This window comes from Corylus avellana, chromosome ca4 (assembly GCF_901000735.1).
Source record: "Corylus avellana chromosome ca4, CavTom2PMs-1.0".
NCBI lineage: Eukaryota > Viridiplantae > Streptophyta > Magnoliopsida > Fagales > Betulaceae > Corylus > Corylus avellana.
The window spans coordinates 1805410-1828405 of NC_081544.1; the positions used below are offsets into that span (position 1 = coordinate 1805410).

Here is a 22996-nt window from a genome sequence, read left to right on the forward strand (position 1 = left end):
GGGCAGATTTGATGGCAACAGTGTAAAGATAATCTGTTTTAAGCTACTCATTAAAAGGAGAGTCAAAGAAAAACCATACACGAAAAAGGGAAGGCAGAAAACACAGTCAAAAGAAAAATCATTGATTACGAAGCTTTTTTTACAAAGAAATAAGCACTAATTTACTGTGTGATAATGAGTAATTTAGACAATATAAATAAGAAAATTGGTAAGAATTACTATACTGCCACGCACACGCGCAATGAATGATGGGCAATCAAAGTCGAAAAAACAGTAAGAAAGGAAAAGAGCAAAAGAGTTTCACATATAAATACCGTGATGTAAACAGGAGTGAGTAGGATTGTAGAGGAGGGAGGAGGTGGAGGAGGATGAGGAGGTGGGACCCAGAGGAAGTCGCACAATTGGTTTGACCAACCAACTAACCCAACCAGGGTTAAGCGGAACCAGATCCACACGTGTGGGCAGAGAGTCAGATAAGGGCAGGGGTCAGTCCCTCCAGCTGTTGGGTATGTCCCTCGCTCTGCTCCATTTCGTATAAGAGAAAGCAGAGCGTATCAAAGTTGAAAAGAGAATTTGCAGAGAGCGCTCAGATTTAGCCTTACTCGTTTTAGTATTCCACACAAACAACTTCAAAGAAATCAAACAAACAAACAAACACACCCAAAGCGTGAGTGAGAGAGAGAGAGAGAGAGAGAGAGAGAAAAAGAGAATGCCTGGGAGTTTAGAGCCGTTGGATTTGGGGGTTCAGATACCCTATCATTTCAGGTGCCCGATCTCGCTCGAGTTGATGCGAGACCCGGTGACCGTCAGCACCGGTCAGACCTACGACCGGCCCAGCATCGAGTCCTGGGTAGCCACCGGAAACACCACGTGCCCGGTTACCAGGGCCCCGCTCACCGACTTCACGCTCATCCCGAACCACACGCTCCGCCGCCTCATCCAGGATTGGTGCGTCGCCAACCGCTCTTTTGGCGTCGAGCGAATCCCCACTCCCAAACAACCCGCCGACCCGGGTCTTGTCCGCTCGCTGCTCACCCAAGCCTCCGCCGATACCAGCCCGCTTCAGTCGCGCCTCTCCGCGCTGCGTCGACTCAGAGGATTCGCCCGCGACTCCGACAAGAACCGCTCCGTCATTGCCTCCCACAACGCGCGCCAAATCCTCACCGATATATTCTTTTCCGGTGCCCGTACCGGTAACGACTCAGAGTCGTCCGGTTCCGAGTTGAACCACGAGTCGCTCGCGCTTTTGGTAATATTCCCGCTCGCGGAGACGGAGTGCGCGTCGGTGGCCTCGGACCCGGACCGGGTCGCCTACTTATCGCGCCTCCTGTTCCATTCCTCGATTGAGGTCAGAGTTAACGCGGCCGCGCTCATCGAAATAGTCGTGGCCGGAACTCGGTCGCCGGAGCTCCGAGCTCAGGTTAGTAATGTGGACGAAATCTTCGAAGGAGTGATCGAGATTATGAAGAATCCGATCGCTTCGTATCCGCGAGCGCTAAAAGCCGGCGTGAAGGCCTTGTTCGCTCTGTGCCTGGTGAAGCAGACCAGGCACAAGGCGGTCCAGGCCGGAGCCCCGGAGACGCTCATCGACCGGTTGGCTGATTTCGAGAAGTGCGACGCGGAGCGAGCGCTTGCCACCGTGGAGCTCCTCTGCCGGATTCCGGCGGGGTGCTCGGCATTCGCTTCGCACGCGCTCACCGTGCCTCTGCTCGTGAAGATAATCCTGAAGATCTCGGACCGCGCGACGGAGTACGCCGCTGGAGCTCTGGTATCACTTTGCTCGGCGTCGGAGCAGAGCCAGAGGGACGCGGTCGCCGCCGGCGTGCTAACTCAGCTGCTCTTGCTGGTTCAGAGCGACTGTACGGACCGGGCCAAGAGAAAGGCCCAGCTTTTGCTGAAGCTTCTTCGGGATTCGTGGCCCGAATATTCCTTCGGAAACTCTGACGATTTTGCTTGCAGCGAGGTTGTGATTCCTTCTTATTGATTCTTGACGACATGGTGATGGTGCTGATGATGTTCATCATGATTCTTCAATCCAATCTCAATTTTTGATTTTTGGTATAAAAGAATTGGAAAAAAAAGAAATTTGAAAATTGAGGTTCTAGATTGGTGTATAGAGAATTGTAATTCTGTGTATGTAAGAATTTTTGTTGAAAAAGTTATTGAAATGCAAATGAAAAGATAGATCTGTTCTTTATTTTCTTCATTTCTTCTCTTTTAAATTTTTTTTTGTTAACAAACTTTTCATTCAAGTTAGATTAGTGAAATAGTAATGGGATAGCTCTTGATTACGGGAAATGTTACGATTCTTTTTTAGATGTTTTCCTGATCTCACGTAGATATTATTTTTTAAAAAACAGAAAAAAAAATTATCCCACTAATTCCTCATTTTTTTAGAAAACAATATCCCCGTAGCAATAGAATCAAGAGAGTACTATGAGAAACTGTAGCATTTTTACTTGCAGAAAGACGATTTATGGGGGGGACTGAGAGTGGCCTTGGTACCCCCAAAATTTTTTTTTAAAAAGAAAAGATATTTTTTTGTTAATTAGTCAATTTCTAAAAAATTTTAGCCCTTAATCCTTCCCTAAATTGAAAGCTGGATCTGTCATTAGAACTTCTTGATTATTATTATAACTTTATTCCACTATGCTAATGTGGCTATACCCATAAGCAATTGGGTTAACCAAATTTAAAGACTAATGGGACATTTAGAATTATAAGTTTAGTGGAATGAGAGTTTGGCATTTAACATTATTCACTAAGTATTGAATAATAGTGTCACATTAGTAAAATGAGATAAAATAAAAATATGACCTAAATTTTCTATATATATAGAAATAAAAGGCCTGGTCCTTTCTTTTGGGGGTAGGGGCCATTTGTTTTGTTTGATACGTATAGATAGTAATGGTGAGTAGTGTATGGCTGGTCCTTTGATTTGATTTTCTGGAATCTTTATTGCTTATTGGGTGGAATTGAAGAAAAATTGGAGAAAGTATATGTGCACTACTACACACGTGATGTTGATGTGAGATAGATTGGGAAGTGTACGTTTTTAGTGATTGAGCTAAAGAGTAAGAGCAACCTAAGTTTGAATTCTCTTATTTAGGTCACACGTTTGATGGCTGTTTGATAAGGTGTCCCTGGAAATCAGATTTGAACGTTAGGACTCTTTGACTCGTCTCTTTGATGCTCTACTTGTGGGGGCTCTAAATTGGCCTTCCTCCTATCATTACACCATCTTTTTTTTTTTCCTCTAGATTTTCTACAAATCTAATGTGGCGTGGTCCAGCCAATCACATCACATGTCAACCGCTTGCAGTGGACTTGGCAACTAATCCAGTTTGGTGGAAAACTCAACTATTAGTAGTGGAAGGATTAAAGCAAGCCAAAATAGAAAGGAATGATGAGCAAGTTGGATTGAAAAAGAGTATGTTGTGGGAAGAAGTTAGGGAGGGAATGTTTTGTAATAATTTTTTTCAAAAGTGATGTCTGTGGGAGATTGCATGTAGGTAAATAATGGAGGGTGCAAGTTGGGTTGAACCTTGGACTGACAAAGATAGCTACAGCTAAGGCCCGCGTGCATGCTGGGGGTGTACAGCAGAATTATGTTATGGCATTATGTCAAACAGGTGGGGTTCGAAGGGAAAGGTTCTTCTTCACTGAGAATAGAGGGAAAGGGATATGTGGCTTCAAAATGCAGAGGATAACAGTCACATGTTTGGGGGAATCAAACCATGGAAGAAGCACATGGGCTGCTTCTTGTTCTTGCTCTGTGTGATGGCCACTACTTCTCTCACATGTCCAACCCAACTTTGTTCCTACTCTCTTGCTCACAAGAACTTTGTTTTGTCTTTTGGAATCCATCATGTCCAGCATTTGGGACCCAACACCTATGTCTCTCTTTTAACTTTTCTTGAATTTGGCGTTGATTAACACTAGAAACCATATTTTATCCCACCTTGATGAAGTGATAGTGTTAATTAGAAGCAACAATCTGTTCACTGGTCAGGTTTGGATTGTGTATTATATATGTCAACTTTAACCTGACTTATTTAATTAAACGAGTTAAACTCTTTAACCTTAACTCGCTAATTTATAATCTTAAATGTTATGTGTTGGATTTGGGTTGTGTTGTGTCAAGACATGAGTATAAGATTATATACTTTAACGCTAACTTGAACCTTTTAATTTTGTGTTAGGTTCACAAGTTATATATGTTTAAAATTGACAACCTCAGTGTCAACCAGTCATTGAATTTTTATTTTTTTATTTTTTTTTTAAAAAAGACTTATTAGTACTGCTACATCAACAAAATGAGATAATAATAAAATAAAAGTGTGATTTTTAACACTACTCTTTGAATATTATAGAGTAGAAAACTAGTTAATTTTTCAAACGCTTTTCAAAGTCATAATGTAATTTAGGGTAAAGTGCAATGAAAGTAAGCTCTAGCTAGGTTTTTGGGTAAAAAGTAAAGAAAAAGAAGGAAAAATCATCACCTAATTTAGTTGGTGAAGGTTGGTAAACAATGGAATTTAGAAGCTGGAGAAGGAAAAGCAAAAAGGTGACACCTTAGGTTGACAGCTTCTGTGACAATATATTATAGAATTTATACATTGAATGTTATATCATACATTCACGAGAATAAGATCCTCTCCATTTCAACTACGATTTATTTTATGGTTAAGATTTTATTTTAGTATACATTGTGTCATGTTATTTAAGATTTGTTGAATCTAAGTTTGACTATGAAAAGTATATATACATAGATGGGTTGTCTTTCTGTTTTTTTTAATACTTCTCTTAATTTTGTGGATTGTAGGCAGGGAAGGGACAAGGTGTACATAAAGGCCAGAGTAGGCCTGAATTTTAAGCCTGCCCATTTAATGCTTAGGTTGGGCGTGGCAAATTGGACATTTTACATGGGCTGGGCTTCTTCAACATTTTTCATATATACACGATGGATCTATCCTGTTTTTTTCTTCCTTTTTTCATGTGTAAGCTGCAAAAGAAAGAGGAGAAAAGGAAAAACATACTAGTATATACTTGCACAAAAATTCTAGTCAATCTTTAATATTAGAGAAATGCTATGCGTCAATAAGTTTTTCGTATTTGATTCATATTTTCTTACAATCAACCATTGGATTTATAGACTTATGTAGATCCTACATAAGTCAATGGTGGATTTCACAAATCTAATGGTTGATTGTAAGGGAATATAGGCAAAATATGAGGAACTTATTGACCCCTAACATTTCTCTTACTATTGCATTATATTTTTTGGGACAATAATATAGAGTTTGCATCATAAATGATTATTTACGTTCTATTGGGAGTAGCATGTAAAAGAAGAAGAAAACAATTCATTCTTAGAGAGAAAGAGAGGTCGGATGATTGAAGTCTTGCATCTCACACACCAAAATTTTGATATATATATATATATATGAACAGTGAACTGTAGAAATTGATCACTTGTATGTATTTTGAAATGCATACAGCTTGTTTGGAGCTCTAGCTATATATAACTATGAAGGCTGTTTGGCTGCTGCAAATTAATCACTCACCACCAGATGAAAATCTTCTGTGTTGGGTTTCCATGGATGATCAAGGGGAGACACATAACATTATCTCTCCTGCAGCTTGCTTGTATATTTCTTCCACAGGAAATGCTGCCTCTTGGAACTGATCTGAAGCTCCACTTACCTGCTCAGAGCACAAAGCATTTTAATGAAATTAATTAGCAATTAACACAAAAATGAAAGTACGCTTTGAGCAAAACAAGAGAAAATATGCACCACACATGCATGCACTTACATGTGCTTGAATCATGTAGATGCTCCGATTACAATTATCTGAGATAATATGAGCAGAAACCACATCTATTTTATACTTCTCCAACACATAGCAGATGGTGGTCAAGAGGCCAGGCCTTTTAGGAGAGCAGACACTAATCTGTGCTTCATCACCACAAATGTTGAGGACAACATTGGAAGAAGTCCATGTTTGAAAGATTGCAGGATATTGCAAGAGTGAAAGTGAATTTGAGGAGGTTGTTGCTGCAATATTAATTGACAAGTTATTTGAAGATCCTTGATCAGCTAAGAATGCCTCCCTCGAGTTGTATGATGAGAGCTTTTGTGAGGTAATGAGCGATGGCTGCAGCTCATATCCAAAAGTTGCTCCACCTTGGAGCCTCTCTAGCTTCTGTCTTTGTAGCTTCTGGAGAGTGTGTTGTAGGGTTTTTATGTAGTTTATGGCTTCATCCACGATGGTGGACTTGTCAGCCTATGCAAAATTTCAAATAAATGGCAACTTAATTGGGAGAGAAAATTACATCAAATTACACATTAAACCTTGAATAAAATGTACCAACACATTACACATTGAAGCAATTTTTGGATATTTAATGTTTCTTTTAAATGTTTATAGACATACATTTGACACTATTTTAAATAGGTTGGAGGATATTTCATCTAGATTGATTTCGAGAAAATTTTTGTCTTTGTTAAAATACATGCCAAGAGTGTTATAAAAAAAAAATAATAAATAAGCAAAAGGGTACTGATGGATGACTATAGCTAGTGACATTTAGGGTTCTCTCCTTTGTCTAAATGGGGAAAAGACAACATAGGAAGAAAGTAAAAAAGTTAAGAACTTGTTGTGTATTAATTTGAAAAGGAAAATTAAAATCAAAAAGGAGAATCTCTTTTTACGAAGAGATCATGCAGAAAACAAATGCAATATTATTTACATTTTTTTTTTTAATTTTTAATTTTACCTTAGCAGGAAGTTGAGGAAGCAAAGCATGAAGATTAGCAAACATGTTCCTCATCTTCTTCCTCCTCTCTCTCTCAGTCCATATATGTATCTCATGATCAGATTCACCACCTCCACCTCCTCCTTTTCCTTCTTCCTTCCCTTTCCCATTTTTGCTTGCACCACCTCGGCCCCGCTTCTTACTCGGCTGTGGCACCGCCGCCGCCCCTTCTTCTCCCATCTCCGCCGGGCCATTCGAGCTAGACCCTTGCACCTTCTTCCCCGATTTCTCTTCACTCCCACCCGAATTCTCCGAATTCGAAAAAGCCCATGACTGGTTATCCCACAACCCTCCTCCTCCTTCTTCAGACATGGCTAATCCACAAAAACCTCGAGAGAGAGAGAGAGAGAGAGAGAGAGAGAGAGAGAGAGATTGGTGCAAGGAGGGAGAGTGGGTGATGAGGAGGCGTTTAAAAAAGGTGGCAGAGTTTTAGGTGTGAGGGAGAGAGAGAGAGATATGATTCGGCAAAGCACAAAAGAGCCCAAAATACAATCATAAGCCAATGCCGTTACTGGGCTTCAAAACAAAAAACGGATAGCCAAGTATTTGAGGGTCCCACAACCGTCATGGCCCCACTTTGCCTAATTATATAAAAAATAAAATAATAAATAAATAAATAAATTTTAACATTCATTCAATCAAAAGAGATTATAAGAACAAGTACAATATGAAAAGAGAGTCACTAGCGACTGCAGCTGATTAAAACTGCGGCGCTTAATGATAGATAAAATCATCTGGAATAAAAAAATTCCTAAAAACTTAAAATCTTGACAAGTTTCTAAAATTACTGTCTTAATTAAAAAGATATCTGCGAGGATAGCGAGGTTAAATACATGTGAAAATCACAAAGTTTAAAATATAAATATCAGTTTATATTAAAAATGCATCTAAGAATTATTATATAGGTTCTAAGAAGATATAGATGTTAATTTAAAAAATTGAGTTAAAACTTTGTCGAGGAAAAACATGGTTGGCATAGGTTTTTTCAAGTATTGTCTGGCTCAAGTTAATGAAAAATTATAAATTTAATAATTCAATTAATATTCTAATACTTTTATGTGGGTTTAAAGTCCCACTCAATGAATAAGGTCAAACATGTATAATATTTAATGGATTGGGAATGAACGTTAATGTCGGCATTCAAACTCAAAATCTTTGTTGTATATCCTAAAATTGAAATTAATACTACATCTCAAATGAAGCCTAGGAATTAGCTTATAGTTTTTATTATTATTATTATATGTTTTTTATAATAGGAAGCTTATAGTTGAACTCACCTTGACACTTGCATTCCAATCCTACAAAGAACTCAATAATTTTGGTTGTCAGAAAACGCGTCAGTTTCTCAAAATATGCTCAGCCGTTGGATTATCTCAACTTTGTGTTTCCTTCCTATGATTGACAAATTCAGCAAAAAGACAAATGTTCTTTAATTACTACATCCTTAGCAACATGATTATTAATTATGTATTTAATTATGGAAAAGATGCGAGCGTTTCGTCATAGGTAATCATTAAATGTCAGGATGTTTGTTATCACCCTTCTTCCTTTTAAGCACTCAACAATATTATAATCCAATATATATATATATATATAGAGAGAGAGAGAGAGAGAGAGAGAGCAACCTCCTAATGCATGCAAGCAGCTTAGTGTAGAATAATTACTGGCTAATTGATTAATTTAGGGCAACCTCATAAATATAATGCATATAAGATATAAGCATCTTTTCCAATAAGGTAAGAAAATGTATCCAGATTACCTCTATTTATGATTTCAATCTTTTAAACAATAATTATAAAATCTATCAAATCAATTATCAACTCTTACTTAAATATCAGTAATGTTATATACCACATTTTTATCTGATAATTATTGAACAATACTCGCATGATAGTTCCAATTAACCATTGATTTTTTATTTTTTATTTTTTTATTTTTTGTAATAATAATTGAGCTAAGGGTTTGTTAGGATTGACATGTTAGAGTATTGTAGGATAAAAATATAATTTCTAGCATAAACTTGTTAAATATTGACTTAAAATATTAATTAAATAATTTTAGTAACTTAATCTTTTGAAATAATTAGTAATTTAATATGATATCAAAGCCTAGGTATTCGATTTGAAACTTGACTTCACAATTTACTCATATTTTTAGTTAAATATTTCATATATTGTGCCTTACATGTTGAAGGGGATTTTGAGCCCACACACAAGAGAATTGTTAAAATATTAATTAAATAAATAAATTCACTTATTAGCTTAACTTTTAGAATAAGTTGTTATTTAGACCCAAACGTGTAACGCTATGTTTGGTGAAGTCCTCTCCTTCTCCTTTTCCATTTCTCCCAAATAAAAATAAAAATAAACTAAAAAAAGTCAAAACTTATTTATTTATATTACCAAACAACTTTCTTTATTTTTCACTCACAAAAAATTCAACCCCCCTTTCATATTTATATTGTATCACATTAATTAATTTTTATTACTATTCAAACAAAACAAAAATGAGAAAAAACTTTTCCAAACACACATTTTTTTTTCTTAAAAAAAGGTAGGTCAGGGAGACCAATTGTGACTAGCCTACCTTGACATAACCATAGTAGCACTTACCCGCTGGGAGCCGCACAAGAAGGGCTAGACGGTGGAAACCGTAAGCGCTCCCTCACAAGTCCGACTGAACCATAGTTTCACCTACTCTCACTAGGGCATCAATGGAAATCCAATTCAACTAATACTAATCATGCATATGTGAAAATTTTTCATTACTGAGATTTGAACCTACGCCCTAGTACATGACCTGACCACTTACGAATTTCCTTGAATCATTGAACTACCACCCTTAATAGTAAACACACCTTTTTTTTTTTTAATAGTTTAAATTTTTGGATTAAAAAAATAAAATGGATCTTCCGATTCAATGCCACATAGATTAAGTTTATAATACTACTTTTACATCATAAATAACTACTTTTGTAATTAAAACCCACGAAATATATGGGCTATAAGCATGATAAACTTGCATAAGCCACGTGGATCTTGTTGATTCAAAGAACTATTTTTTTAGAGAAATGTCACGGGTCAATAAGTTCCTATATTTGGTCCATATTCCTTTACAATCAACCATTAGATTTGTGGAGTCTACCATTGACTTATGTAAAATCTACATAAATCTACAAATCCAATGATTGATAATTTGATTATAAAAAAATATGGGCCAAATATGAAGAATTTATTGACCCTTAACATTTCTCATTTTTTTTTTATTAGTAATACTATTAAATAAACAATTACATATTAATTGTATGATAAGGAAGTAAAAATCAGCATTTATATCAACAAAACTTGAAAAAAATTCCAAAAATATTAGTCTTATTGTGATGTCATTCTATGCTGTTATTACTTTATCTCAAACATTTAAATTACTAAAAAAATGATAAATTTAATTATTTAATCCATACTTTATTCGAAATATACATTTGCCGTAAATCTCATCTTATCTTAATAAACCCGACATATCGTAGATTCATAATAAACTGTCAGTACCTAGTACAAGTCTAAAGGAAACATATGAAGCCATCACAAACAATATCTAAAACAAAGGAAATTTCTAAATTCAATGAGTCATCAAACATGTAACTATAAAATAATCGAAGCAATTCAAGTCCTCTAATCCAATTTGAAAGAAAACTTGATCCACATTATTGGCAGTGCTCCATTATAAATGCTTGAGAATGTAATAAATATTACTTCAATGTTGGAATTCTCATTATGATATAAATGTATTCATTGCTAAGGTATAGACAATCTTTATGACTAAGCAGCATTTGTTATTTAACAGGCAGCTGCACCTTTTGTCTTCATGAAACCATGCAGTCCATCAACAAGAAAAACTGGTTTCAGAGAAGGTAATTATACGCTATTATCCACCCAATTTTATGGGGTTTGTTGATCCATCAACAAAGAAATAAATGATTTCAGGACAATGACGGTTTTCCCTCTCATGTTGGGAGGGCCGTAGTTTTACAAATAGGGCACAGATTCTTCTGCATTAGCCACTGTTTGATGCAGTTGGTGTGGAAATCATGTCCACAATCTAGTGCCCCAAGATCATCCCCATCAACATATTCCTCCTGCCACAATAAGGGTTCAAAGCAAGGTAAAAAATAATATAAAAAAATAAAAAAGGAGAGAAATGCAAAATAGAAAACCTAAAAGGGGGGTGAAAAAAGAAGAAGCAGTCTACTTCTCCTTTCTTTTTTTCCCTCCCTTGCCTGCTACATAGAGATGGACATATCTCAGACCTGACAGATACAGCATGGTTCTAAGTCTGGTGGGGATTCTGCTCCGATATCAAAATATTTTTGTTGTTTCATTAACTTCGTAATGGTATCCTCACTCAGTCCAGTGCTCACGTCTCCAATGCGTTCTTCCAATGCCAACAATTCCTGATATACCAAACCATTTGTATCAAGGGAACAATTTCTAATAAAATTGCTGATGGGAAAAAAATTTGCCCTTTCATACATACCTCATAAGACATGTTATCAACATCAAGCCGCATGTCTCTGTGCCTGTCATGCATATCAGCCATACCATGATATATGAACGGTTCAAAAGGCATATAGTCCTGAATATCACAACCGATACAAAGTTCATATGTTAAAACGAAGTCATTATCATCAATGTCAAATGGCAAGAACGTAATAGAATTTTTCTGGATCAACACAGCATCTTAGTGAGCCCTAACTAGGTGCTTGCCTAAAGAAGCCATCATTTCAAGGACTGTACTTGCTGACAGATGCAGGTATCTGCTTGCAGCTCAAGTGTGCTGATTCAAGAACAGGAAATTCTTTCAGATGTATAAGAAATTTATACAAACCAGATGATCCTATATGTTTCTCTTCAAGTTCCTATACTAATTTTAGGGTATACCCGAACAGTGGATCATAACCCATGGCCCTAAATGGCTACCAAGTTCACCTAAACGAGCCACCAGCACTACGGCCAAAAGAAATCAAAGAGAGAATATGAGGAGATCTTCCTACACACTAATATTATAGTTGCAGTTCAAGCACCATTTAGTGGCACTAGATATAATTTACCAGGCAAGCACCATTATGTTCAAGATAATAAAGGAACGTGAAAGCAGTTAAAACTAAATGCTGGTTCAATTTTACAATATGGTGTGAAGACAAAGGAAAGGCCTTTCAAGTTCTTCAGGAAAACAAAACCTGCATTTCATCACACTAAATTACTGTGAATGCATTTGAAAGAACAAAAACCTGAATACGCAATCTGATCTTCCAACCAATCAATTAGTATTTGAATACAACAATAAGAAAAAGAAAGCTAAATGAAATTGTAAAGTCAGATAGGTTGTTAATGCAGTCAACTTAACCAACTAAAATAATTTACAGGATACTGACTTCATAACAAAATAATAATAATAATAATAAAGACGACGGCGACTATAAAAGTCAAAATCGAACCTCAACTCGCAAGTTCTCACCCCTACGCATGGCACTCAAGACTTGACGAATCTGGTACATAGAGATGTACAAAAGTTGTTAGTTCCAATGCATCACTTGCCAAAATTAATTAGCCAACCAATGATTTATGATGATAACCAATATTACAAGTCAGACAGAAACCATGATGTATGAGAATACAAGTGGCAAGGAAATTTTAATGCATACTTACCCTTTAAATCTCATACGACAATGTCAATTTTAAATTGGACATTCAAGCCAATGGGCTTTCAGCTAAATGGCACTTCCACCCAATAAGAATGAGATCACAGGTTCACATCCTGTTGGGTGGGTGAGTATTCTACCACTCAAAATATTTTAAGTTCGATACAGTTAAAACCTATCATTTCCCAAAAACAATAAAAATTAAAAAGATAACAAATTACTTTGTGATTATAAAAACCCAGCCAAACATTTAATTCATTGAGATAAATAACTCTCCATTAATGAGAGGGCAAGTTAGTAGGCCTCAATTTGATGCAGTATGGAAGATGATACTGTCCTGCCTTATGTGATGATTTTGGAGGAAAAGAAAGGATCGGAAATTTAAGGACCGTGAGCGGACATCGATGGAAGTAAAGCTTTTTTTTTCTTTAAGACACCTTACCATTGGGCTGCTGCCTTTGATTTTAATATTTCTAGCTTGCAAGTGTTACTTGACTGGGAGGTAACGGGAATTAAACTCCTATACACATGCCCACCTCCAATCCCAGGAAAAATAGACCACAAAGACCCTGAACTAAAAGTTGAAAAAGATAGATTTCAAGAGCAATTTGCAATTAATTACATAAAAAAGCATACCTATAGTTCAAATGTTTGACAAAATTATATCTCATACATGACAAAGAATGAATAATGTCAACACTCACTACCTTGCAAAAACTCTGTGACAAACAATGAAATGAGCAGAAAGTCTTGTATTTTTATAATCCCAAATAGTTACAAAACTGTTTGATGTCAAGATAGCAGTCACCACATGCTGATTACCAAATGCATAATTATAATTATAATTATTGTACAAAAACAATTAGCAATATCATAAAGACCCATCCTCAGACCCCAAGATCTATGTTCGCAATAAGAATGCTGTGTTTGACAAATTTCAGAAAAGACCAGTGGAAAACAAATTTGAGAAGAATCAACATATTCTCTCTACAAGATGGGTTTTGTCAAGTTAAATGCTTCCAAGATAACGAAGGCCATTAATTTCCCTAAACATAGGGCCAGTTTCCCAGCCCTCTGTGGGCACCCATTGGGGGGAGGGGAGTGCTATGGCTTCTTTGAAAATCTACAGCTGCTACAAGAATCAACCTTTGGGCTGCTCCTCACAAGCCACATAAAAAACCTAAACTGCTTCACAAAATTGACAAAAGGTCGAAGCATCCTCGAGTTACCAAACAAGAAGCAAGTAGCTTCTGGTTTTTAAAAGCCTAAGCACATTAGATAACCCCAACCAAGCAGGGTCATGCATTCCTCATTCAACATCCAAAGTGCACTACGAAAGTGATTCAAAGATGGGCAATTCAGAGGTAGTCTCTGCTTTGGCCTAAAACAACTTCACCTAAATGGAGTCCATATTGCCTTGCTCTGTTTAAGCCATCAATTGTGAAAACTTGAACTAATTGAACTGTCTAAATCCTATATTAGCATGGATCAATGTTCACATTTTTACTAATTCAAAACTACAGAAGCAAGAGGATATCTGGTGCACATGACAGAATAAAAGGAGAGAGTAAAAGATCAGTTTGGTTACCCTTTTCCAGGGAAGTTATAAAAATGGACCAAAATTATTTAAAACATCAGACAGAGAAGTCGCATTTTCTGCATCCCTATGTTCTACCGATATGAATGTTTTATACGCGCGCGCTCTAAACAAATTTTGGACATTTCATGAGCTCACCAGGATGGTACCCCCCAAAAAAACAACATGGCAGATAGTTTATTACAGTATCAATTCATTATAGATTTATACATATAGATACCAACATGTACAAAACACGGTGCAAGAGATATGTAGTTTTACATGCAAAATAAAATAAGAGTAGAAGTTGGCTCAAAAATCATCAAATAAAACCAAATAATCAAGGAAGACATGACTAGTTTTTGAGTTGATAAAAAAAGGAAAAATAAAAAATAAAAATACAAGGCATGGACCACACCTTTGATAAATAACTGGATGGTGAGGCATACACCTAGAAACAACCACTCTGAGGTGATCTCCAAGTAAACTTCAGAAAAAGCATCTCTTAAAACCTATATGGCCTCAGGAGAATTTCATAGCAACAACAGCATATTCAAACATCAATTATAACAAACGGCAAGAATTATGATTACCAGAATAACAGAAATCCTAGAACAAAGTGATTTAGATTGAGTAAAACATAAAGGATAAAATGAGGAGCAGTGTCTATTAATTGATATCAAACTGCTAAACTGCAATACAGCTAATAATAATAGCTATGCACTGCTGCAATATCACTACTACCATTGCACATTCAATTGGGAAAATGACATACCCAGAACATAGCCTCTAAACAATACAGACTTACAAAGAGTTAACTTGAAAAGGAGAAAGAATAATTAGAGTAAAAACCTCAGATATCAGCCGGCGTCTCCCTTCAATGTCAACAGCTAACGCCCGCAAAGAGTGGGGAATGCCAAGAACATCATCACTTTGTCTCTCCATGAAGAATGCTGACCTCGGATATTGTTGGTGATGACCCTGGCTATTAGGTCCAGATGACATCGCTGTATCTTGTGAAGAAGTAGATGGGCCTGGAGGTAATGAGGTAAAATGACCACTGCGACCTCCATATTCTGAGTCAACGGATGAAAACAAAGACCAAGGAGATTCTGATAGTCTTTGCTGATTTTGTGCTGGGGGATTTTGGCGAGGAAGCCAGGTAGGATTCGGCAATGTATGGATGCTTGAACTGGAACCAACCCGAGAAGTGGAAGGAACGCCACCAGAATTGCCTATGTTTCCAGTAGCCAAACTCCAACTTGTTGGATCATTCGCAGAATTTCTCACATCAGATGCAGGTACAAACATGGGGTGTTCTGCATTGTTTCTTGAGACACTTCTTATGTTTAATCCTTCTCTTAACGCAGGGTTTCTTTCTCCAGAGTTAAGAGAACTTGACACGCTGCCCACTCTTGAATTGGAAGCCCCATTCCAATGGAAAGGATGCACACCTCCTGAGAAACCAGGAATATGCCGTGCATGAGAGTGGCTTTGGGGACCACTCGAACTGGCTGATACTAGTGTGGGTCTCAGGTCCAGAGAATCACTAAATGGAATAGATCTAGCTGATTGAGGAGCCGTTCTAATCCTTGAAGATAAATTAAGCGCCGCAGCTTCCTGCTGACGTCCAGAACTCGCTCTCCTATCAAAATTTCTGAAGGGAATTTCTGCATTACCTGTAACACCTAAAGAAGGAAACGCATCAGAAGCCTCTCCTCTTATGCCAATCCCAATGCTAAGGTTCTGCTGTTCTGCAGGACTAACATTAGGAGAATTCTGTGAGGGGGTAAATAAACCGTATGAAGGTTCATGACGAGCAGGGCCAGTATGCCATCCCACATTCTCAGCCTGCGACGAGGAGCTCGAAGTTCCACCAGGATAAGACTGCCCAGAAGTGCCTTCAAGGGCCTTTCTTTTGCAGGATAAACCCCAAGTCCCCAAAGAAGAACCAGAGCCACCAGTACCGTCCTCCATATAACTGGAGCTTCCAGATGAAGTCCCAATGTTATCAGATGAAGCACTAGAAGAAGATATCTGCTCTAGTTCTACTGCACTTGACTTGTTAGCATTAGGTTCTAGACCAGATCCTATACCCTGGCCACTATTCACGCTGTTACCCACATACCCTGCATTTAGATTCACATTCTGAGGGATATGATTAGAGCTGGAGCCTTGCATGAACAAAGGCCCACTTCTAACCCGATTGCCACCGAGTCCAATATTAGACCTCCCAGGAAAAAGGATATTAGTTGCTTCAATTTGCCCTTCCTCCAACCTTGGACTAGACCCAGAATGCATAATGAATGAAGAAGACAAACCGTGTTCAATTTTCATCCCATCATCATTCACTTGGCTTTGTGGATTCAGTCTAGAGCTAGGTTCACCTGTATTCCAGCCACTAAAGCTCGGAACATCATGAGTACTAGCATTCAGAGATGTAGTCTCACCGGAAGATACCATATAATTTGACAAGGGACTTTCTACAGGATGAAGTGCGTTATTCAAAGAAGTCTGTTGACTCATACCCGTGCTATTAGAAACAGAACCCTGCCTAATATCAACAACCTCAGAGAAGCAATCAAATGTGATCCTTTGCCCTTGCATCAGGGCCAACTTATTCCACCTAATAAAGTGTAAATGATGCTATATTCCAGTTTCCAGCAGAAATGGTAGTCCAGATCAAACACTTCTCAGGCACACCTAAAAGCATGCAATGAGCAGCAAAAAGATACATATCAAACTCAAACTAGTGTTTTGAAACTAAAGAGCAAGCAATGTCAAGATAGTGGTACATATTACGATGAAATAAAGTACAGAAATTGGATAGGGGAAATAGAATGAATAAAATGATAATAGAATGTTCTTGCAAAATGCATTTACTATATCAGATGCTATTAAAAGAGAAAGCTTGTTAGGCTCTGACATTTTGTCAGCTTAATGAATGATGTAGACGTTGACTGACTGGCAGACTACATTATTTTTCTTTCTCAATTGAAATCCCAGACAAGAAACACCTGAGAGTAAAACAAAAATAAGCATCCTTCGCAGCAATTGCATTGCAAAAAAAAAAGGTGCAAAAACCAATGAAATTTCAATATGTGACATGCAGGCTGTTATTTATAAACCCCTAATGCCTCAAGCTAGGCATAGGATGCCACTAATATAAGCACCATACAAATCCTCACATTCCCTTTCAATTTTTGAAAAACTTTAAACAATCAAGAAAAAAAGTATAACAAACTGTTATTTATACCGAATAAAGTGGTAGTTTTAACATGTATTCATAGGTTGACTGCTTATGAAGAAAACAATGAATTAAAAAGGTGTTCATACTAACAATTTCTAAGCATTAATGGCGTGGATTGATTTGAGCCAAATACCGCACAGGAAAAATCAAGAAAGTTTCAAAAGCATAGGAAGGGAAGAATCCTAAAGCACAATCAATCACTCAAAGAACTAAAATTTCTAAGATCTAGGACAAGTGGACAACAACCCCAACAGTGAACAACTATAAACCTCAACTCCCGTTTCTCTAAGACATCACATGAACATGATGAAATTTGTCCACTTAGTATTCCTATGTAACTCAAATTAGGACGAACAAAATTCAGAATCTTATTCTATAATGCATTTAAAATACTATAGAGTGCTGATTGGGCTTTTCATTCCAATTATTCTTTCTCAGCAGAACCTTTTCAGAGACAAAAAGGGAGAAAGAATTCAAACAGAGGAGAGTCCTAAATTGAGCCCCTTTGAGCACCCAAACAGGTGCCTCTTGTATGCTGTCCACACCATTTCACTTCTGTGTTTGGCTCGAGTATGCTGTCCACACTCCAAACCTTTGCACTTCGGGTAAACACACAGAGTAGACACCCTACCTCAGCATGCCACATCCCAAGTGACCCAGCACAGGTTTCCAACTAACTCAATATACTATATTCATCTAGCCATGTCTAATTGAAGGCATCATTGTTATTTAGTAAAATTTTGGAGGTTCTTCCACCAACTTCAAAGATGCTAAAGAGATTCCTTCGCTCCATCCCTATACTTAAACATAGACAATTACCAACTATTTATTTTCTGGCCATTCATTTATAAACACTGTTACTTAATTGCAACACATGATCACCACACTCCACAGATTCAAGCCAATTTACGCCCAACTTTGGTAACTGAAACCACGTTACCACACCACACCACACCACACCAGAACCTAAAGATAGGTAGACAACAAAAGGTGCAATTGCCATCGTAACAACTTGGCCATAGATTCCTTTTTTGGAAAGGTAAAAACGGCTCACGCACCCATACAACATTGAACCCGTGACAACTCATGCACCCATAGGCAGACAACTCACCAGTAAGTTCTTTACAAAACTTCAAAAACATAGGAGGGAAGAGAAACCGCTGTAAAATTAAACTTACTCAGCATAAAATACATGCCAGAACGAAAATACAAATTGATTTGTAACCTCCAGAAAAATCATAATATCTTCATAGATACGACGCCCGGACCGCTAGCTTTTGGAATGAATTACGTTTCGATACCAGTAATTTCATCAGTATCACTAGATGCAAAAAAAAAAAACAAAAAAAAACAAAAAAAAAAAAAACACAGGACCTTTGTACAATAATTGCTCTAATACTAGAGCTATAGATCATATCTCAACAATCCGTAAAAAAAAAAAAACAAAAAAAAACAAAAAAAACAAAAACAAATTAAGCAGCGGGACCATTAAATATCAATGCATGCACGAGTATGCATCTGCATTCTCACATCACAAACTCTAACAGATAATACAAGAAACAATGAAAAAAAAAATACAGGAAAAAAAGAGAGAGAGAGAGAGAAAGAGAGAATATTTGTAAAAATTGCCCAAACCACTCCTTCAACTATAAAAAGTCCCAAATACATCCAATTCAACATCTTTTCTGATTACCCAACTCAGCATCAAATGCCTCAACACCAACTAATACAAAAACAAACAGGAAAAAGAAAACCCAAATTAACAGGAACATGCAGTGGAAAAAAAATAAAGTTTCAAACTTGGGAGGAAATATATAAGCAAATGTTAAATGGGTCAATCTGATCCCTTCAGTTCTCTCCAAATTTCAAACAAATTTGTTTTAAAAAAATATATATAACACAAGCAAAAATCCCAATGAAACCCAAAAGTCAAAATACGGAAACTGAAAATCATAACCAGCAGAAAATCACATGGGTGAGGAAAAAGGATGGACCTGAGGCCTGATGAGATAAGAGTAACCCAGACAGAGGATCGGTGAGCTACACACGGTCAGATTGTGGGTTTCAGACAAAGCGCAAGCACAGTTACTCCGACCCAGATTCAGAAAAGTTCCTCTCCCTCTCTCTCAATCTCTCTCTCTCTCTTAGATTCTGATTCTTCTTGTATCAGATACTCCCTCTTCTCTTCTCTGAGAGATAATGGGTAATCGGAATTCGGAAAAGGACAACCTGCGCAACGGATGAGAGAGAGAGAGAGAGAGAGAGAGTAGAGAGAGGCACAGTGATCTTGTGGTCTCCGATTTGTAAGAGTTTTTAGGGGGTTGCGTTGCGTTGCGTTGGGTTGGGTTTGTTTGGGTCTGAGTGCTCGGCGGAGCCCAACCTGCTGTGTTTACACGTACCTCGCATGCACTCAATTCCTTCGGGTCCCACGTCGGGTAATGGCTTTTGTTTTCCAGACCAAAAATCAGGGAGATTAGGTGGTGGGTTAATTAATTTATAAGGTATTTAGATTTTTAGTTTTTTTTTTTCAAATTTTATTAATTATTCTTTTCAAATCAGCAATTATCACTTTTAATAGATCTTCACTTATTATAGCAACAATTATCAGGTATTTTCTTATTTTGAAAGTTATAATTGGTGATATGATAAAATTAATATCTCAACAATTTAATTTTAACATTATTTGTTGGTAAATTGTTGAGATTTGTGAAAATCTTATTCACTAGAATACCTTAAAAATTCTAGAGGATCTTTATCCCTAGAATTGTTATGTGCTTGGAAAAATGTTTTGAGTGCTATAATTTTTATAATAAAGTTTTTTACAAATTGACGTGACATTTCATAATTGGTAAAATAAATAAGAGCGTATGATTGACAATTATTCATTATAATTTTTTTATACTAATTATAGACTAATACATCAATTTTATAGAGGATTTTGTAGTAAAGTTGCATAACTCGTAATATTCCTCATGTGCTTGGGGGTGGCCGAACCACCCCCAAGAGTCCACCTCCAAGGGTAACCCTTAATTTTTTATTTTTGGTCGTTTAGAGTTGGCTAAGCAACCCAATTCAGCCACTCCAGACCGTGAGGTGGTTCGACCACCCCCATAGGACCAGTCTGGGGTAGCTAAACCGCCCCAACCATCCCTAAAAGGTAATAAAAAAAATTTGAGGGTTACACCTAGTAGTCCTTGGGAGTGGTTTGGCTACCCTTAGATCGGCCAATGGTGGCTCTAATCACCTGTTCATAAGCAAATTACTATGTACGATGCAAATTGAAACCTAGGTAAAGAAAAGTCTTTAAACTATGTGGACTAAGGAGGTCAAAGGTATTTCACCGTTTTTATTTTTTATAAGTGGCATCCGAGTAATGCTAAAAGTCACTTTTGTGTCCCTCCAAGAATGATGTGGATCTTAAAATCACCATTGAACTTGTGATTAATCATTATTAGATTTTGATTAAATAATAATTTTAAAAGCTGTCTTATTGAGAAATGCTACACATCCCAAATTTGTTTCACAGAAGTTAGTTCCCAAATAATGTCACCATCTCATGAGTTGGTAACACACTTCCCAAAATAATAAATCTCATAAGATGGTGACACATCATTTAGGAAACAAATTTGGGATGTGTAACACTCTTCTGCCTTATTAGTGAAAGGACACAATAATGACTTCTATAATTACTTGTGTTATCCGCCTTATACATGGATCCGGATCCTCTAATGGACTGGAGGGTATCCAGTTCATGGCAGAGATTTGTTTAAAAAAATCCTAGTGCCACAAATATGCTGCATGTCCTCTTAATAAAAAAATAAAAAAAATATTAATTAGGGGTGGTTCGGCCAACCCCAAGGGCCAACGATTTTTTTTTTTATTTATTTAGTTTTGGCCTTGGGGGTGGCCAATGGCCCTAGGTGGCTTCGGCCACCCCATAGTTTTTTAAAAATATTTTTTAATTTTTAATTATTTTTAAAAAGTATAAATAATATTTTATTATTATTTACATTAATAGGATAGATGTTCAATTTATGACCCTCAATTAACTAGATATTGAGAGGATCCTATTCCCTTATACATTTCATTTTTGATCCGTTTGAAATAGAGGCAATTATTCTCCCCCTAATTAACAGTACACAAGAAATTTCATCCAGATTAGTATGAAAGAAATATCCTCCAACCTTTTTCTTTTTTTTTGACATGTCCACACAAGAAGGGGGGAGGGGAGATTCGAACTAGTGAGCTTCGCTTCATTAGGTGTGGTCCAACTCATTTTAAATAGTCATAAATGTCTATAAATATTTAAAAGACACATTAAATTCTCAATGTCATTAATATCAGTTTACTAACTTAGATTAAATTTAATGTGTCTTTTAAATGTTTATAGACACTTGACATTTGAGGATATTTATTCCAAACTGGTTTTGATGAAATTTATGTCCTTAACAGTAATACTTAATTTGAATCATTAAGAAAATCTTGGTAATTCAATTTGGACCTTAAAGGAACTTGTTTTGGCATTTAAGTTAAATTATATTTTCCAGATTTCTAAATAAAAATACTCGTGTTGGTGTTTAAGTTGAAATGTATTAAAAAAAAAAAAAAAAACAAAGTTTATTGGTTTGATGAGTTCAAATCAAAAGAAACAATATTTTAAATTAACTTTAAGACTTTAATTATCAAAATTAAAAGAATAAATCTTTCTCCTGTCATGCTTTGATCATTGTAAGTCAAAAGTTAATTTTGCAGTTGTATATGAAATCAAAGGTTATCTCCTTCAAAATAAAATATTATTGTTTGTCGACGGAACTCTTGCAAAATAAGGTAAAAAGTCATTAAAAAATTAGATAATATTAACTAGTTGATTTATTATATCCAGAAAAAATATTCGCAAAGACAAAACGCGCCGTCTCAATAAGTGTGTCGCTATAAGGCAATTATTTATTTATTTAATGCAACTCTTGAAGATTTATATGGTGAAGACGTGACAAAGACGTTTTATTCACACTATTGACACCAAATAATTCAAAGATTTCACCTTAAAAGTTACATCTCAACCCTTTTTCCTTTGGTATATCCTTTTTTGCATCTTCCTTCTCATTTTTCCATCATTCACATCAAATGTACCTAAACTATGAACAATTGAACTAAGTACAAAGACAGTTTTCTTTCAATTCCTCAAATCTGGTCTTTTAAATTTAGAGTAATTCTAAAAGTCACTTTTGTCTTTCTCTTGTGTCACTCCAAGAATATGTGGTTTTTCAATGATGATTTTAAAAACCACATTATTCTTTGAGTGACACAAGATGGACTTTTAGCATTACTCTTAAGGTGGTAATTCATGTTCGAGCATTAGATTAGAGTCATGTCAATGTATAATATAAGACTATATAGGTTAACACTAACTCTCAAGTTTTGTATTGAGTTCGTATCGAGTTAACGGGTAATGTCAAAAATTGCCAGCCATTATGTCACATATCAAATTCGAGTCGTGTTGATGCATATGTATAAGAATATTTAGGTCAATCTGAACCTGACCCATTTAATTAAACTTGTCCGACTCATCAACTCTAACCCTTTAATTTTGTGTCGGGTTCACGAGTCATGTCAAAATTTAATAACCTTAATTAATTTGACATGTCTTTAGATTGC

General features: G+C 36.5%; 3 protein-coding genes across 3 annotated transcripts; 1 reads left to right on the forward strand and 2 right to left on the reverse strand.

Moving 5' to 3' along the window:
- The first annotated feature begins 541 nt into the window (after positions 1-541).
- On the forward strand, positions 542-2197 carry LOC132178574 (U-box domain-containing protein 26-like). Its single transcript, XM_059591017.1, has one exon. It carries the CDS (start codon positions 710-712, stop codon positions 1982-1984), a length of 1275 nt encoding a protein of 424 aa, XP_059447000.1. The 5' UTR covers positions 542-709; the 3' UTR covers positions 1985-2197.
- Positions 2198-5491: 3294 nt separating this feature from the next.
- Positions 5492-7174, reverse strand: LOC132180014 (transcription factor bHLH95). Its single transcript, XM_059592849.1, has 3 exons — positions 6782-7174; positions 5818-6288; positions 5492-5706 (listed from the first exon to the last, which is right to left on the reverse strand). The coding sequence occupies exons 1-3, from the start codon at positions 7130-7132 to the stop codon at positions 5608-5610; spliced, it is 921 nt and encodes a 306-aa protein (XP_059448832.1). The 5' UTR covers positions 7133-7174; the 3' UTR covers positions 5492-5607.
- A 3380-nt stretch (positions 7175-10554) lies between these two features.
- Positions 10555-19492, reverse strand: LOC132177117 (E3 ubiquitin-protein ligase MBR2-like; the record flags this gene model as incomplete). Its single annotated transcript, XM_059589336.1, is given in 6 exon segments — positions 10555-10952; positions 11124-11267; positions 11351-11449; positions 12312-12362; positions 14944-16794; positions 19336-19492. Coding segments are annotated over 5 exon segments (2181 nt in total). The 3' UTR covers positions 10555-10820.
- Positions 19493-22996: the final 3504 nt, after the last annotated feature.

What these genes read in the sequence shown, in the direction of transcription:
- LOC132178574 (XM_059591017.1), top strand. Translation starts at nt 710, where the DNA reads ATGCCTGGGAGTTTAGAGCCGTTGGATTTGGGGGTTCAGATACCCTAT.
- LOC132180014 (XM_059592849.1), bottom strand. Translation starts at nt 7,132, where the DNA reads ATGTCTGAAGAAGGAGGAGGAGGGTTGTGGGATAACCAGTCATGGGCT. An exon ending in TTCCTCAACTTCCTGCTAAG is followed by an intron (nt 6,289 to 6,781) that starts GTAAAATTAAAA and finishes AATTTTGCATAG; the next exon opens with GCTGACAAGTCCACCATCGT. An exon ending in TCTACATGATTCAAGCACAT is followed by an intron (nt 5,707 to 5,817) that starts GTAAGTGCATGC and finishes TGCTCTGAGCAG; the next exon opens with GTAAGTGGAGCTTCAGATCA.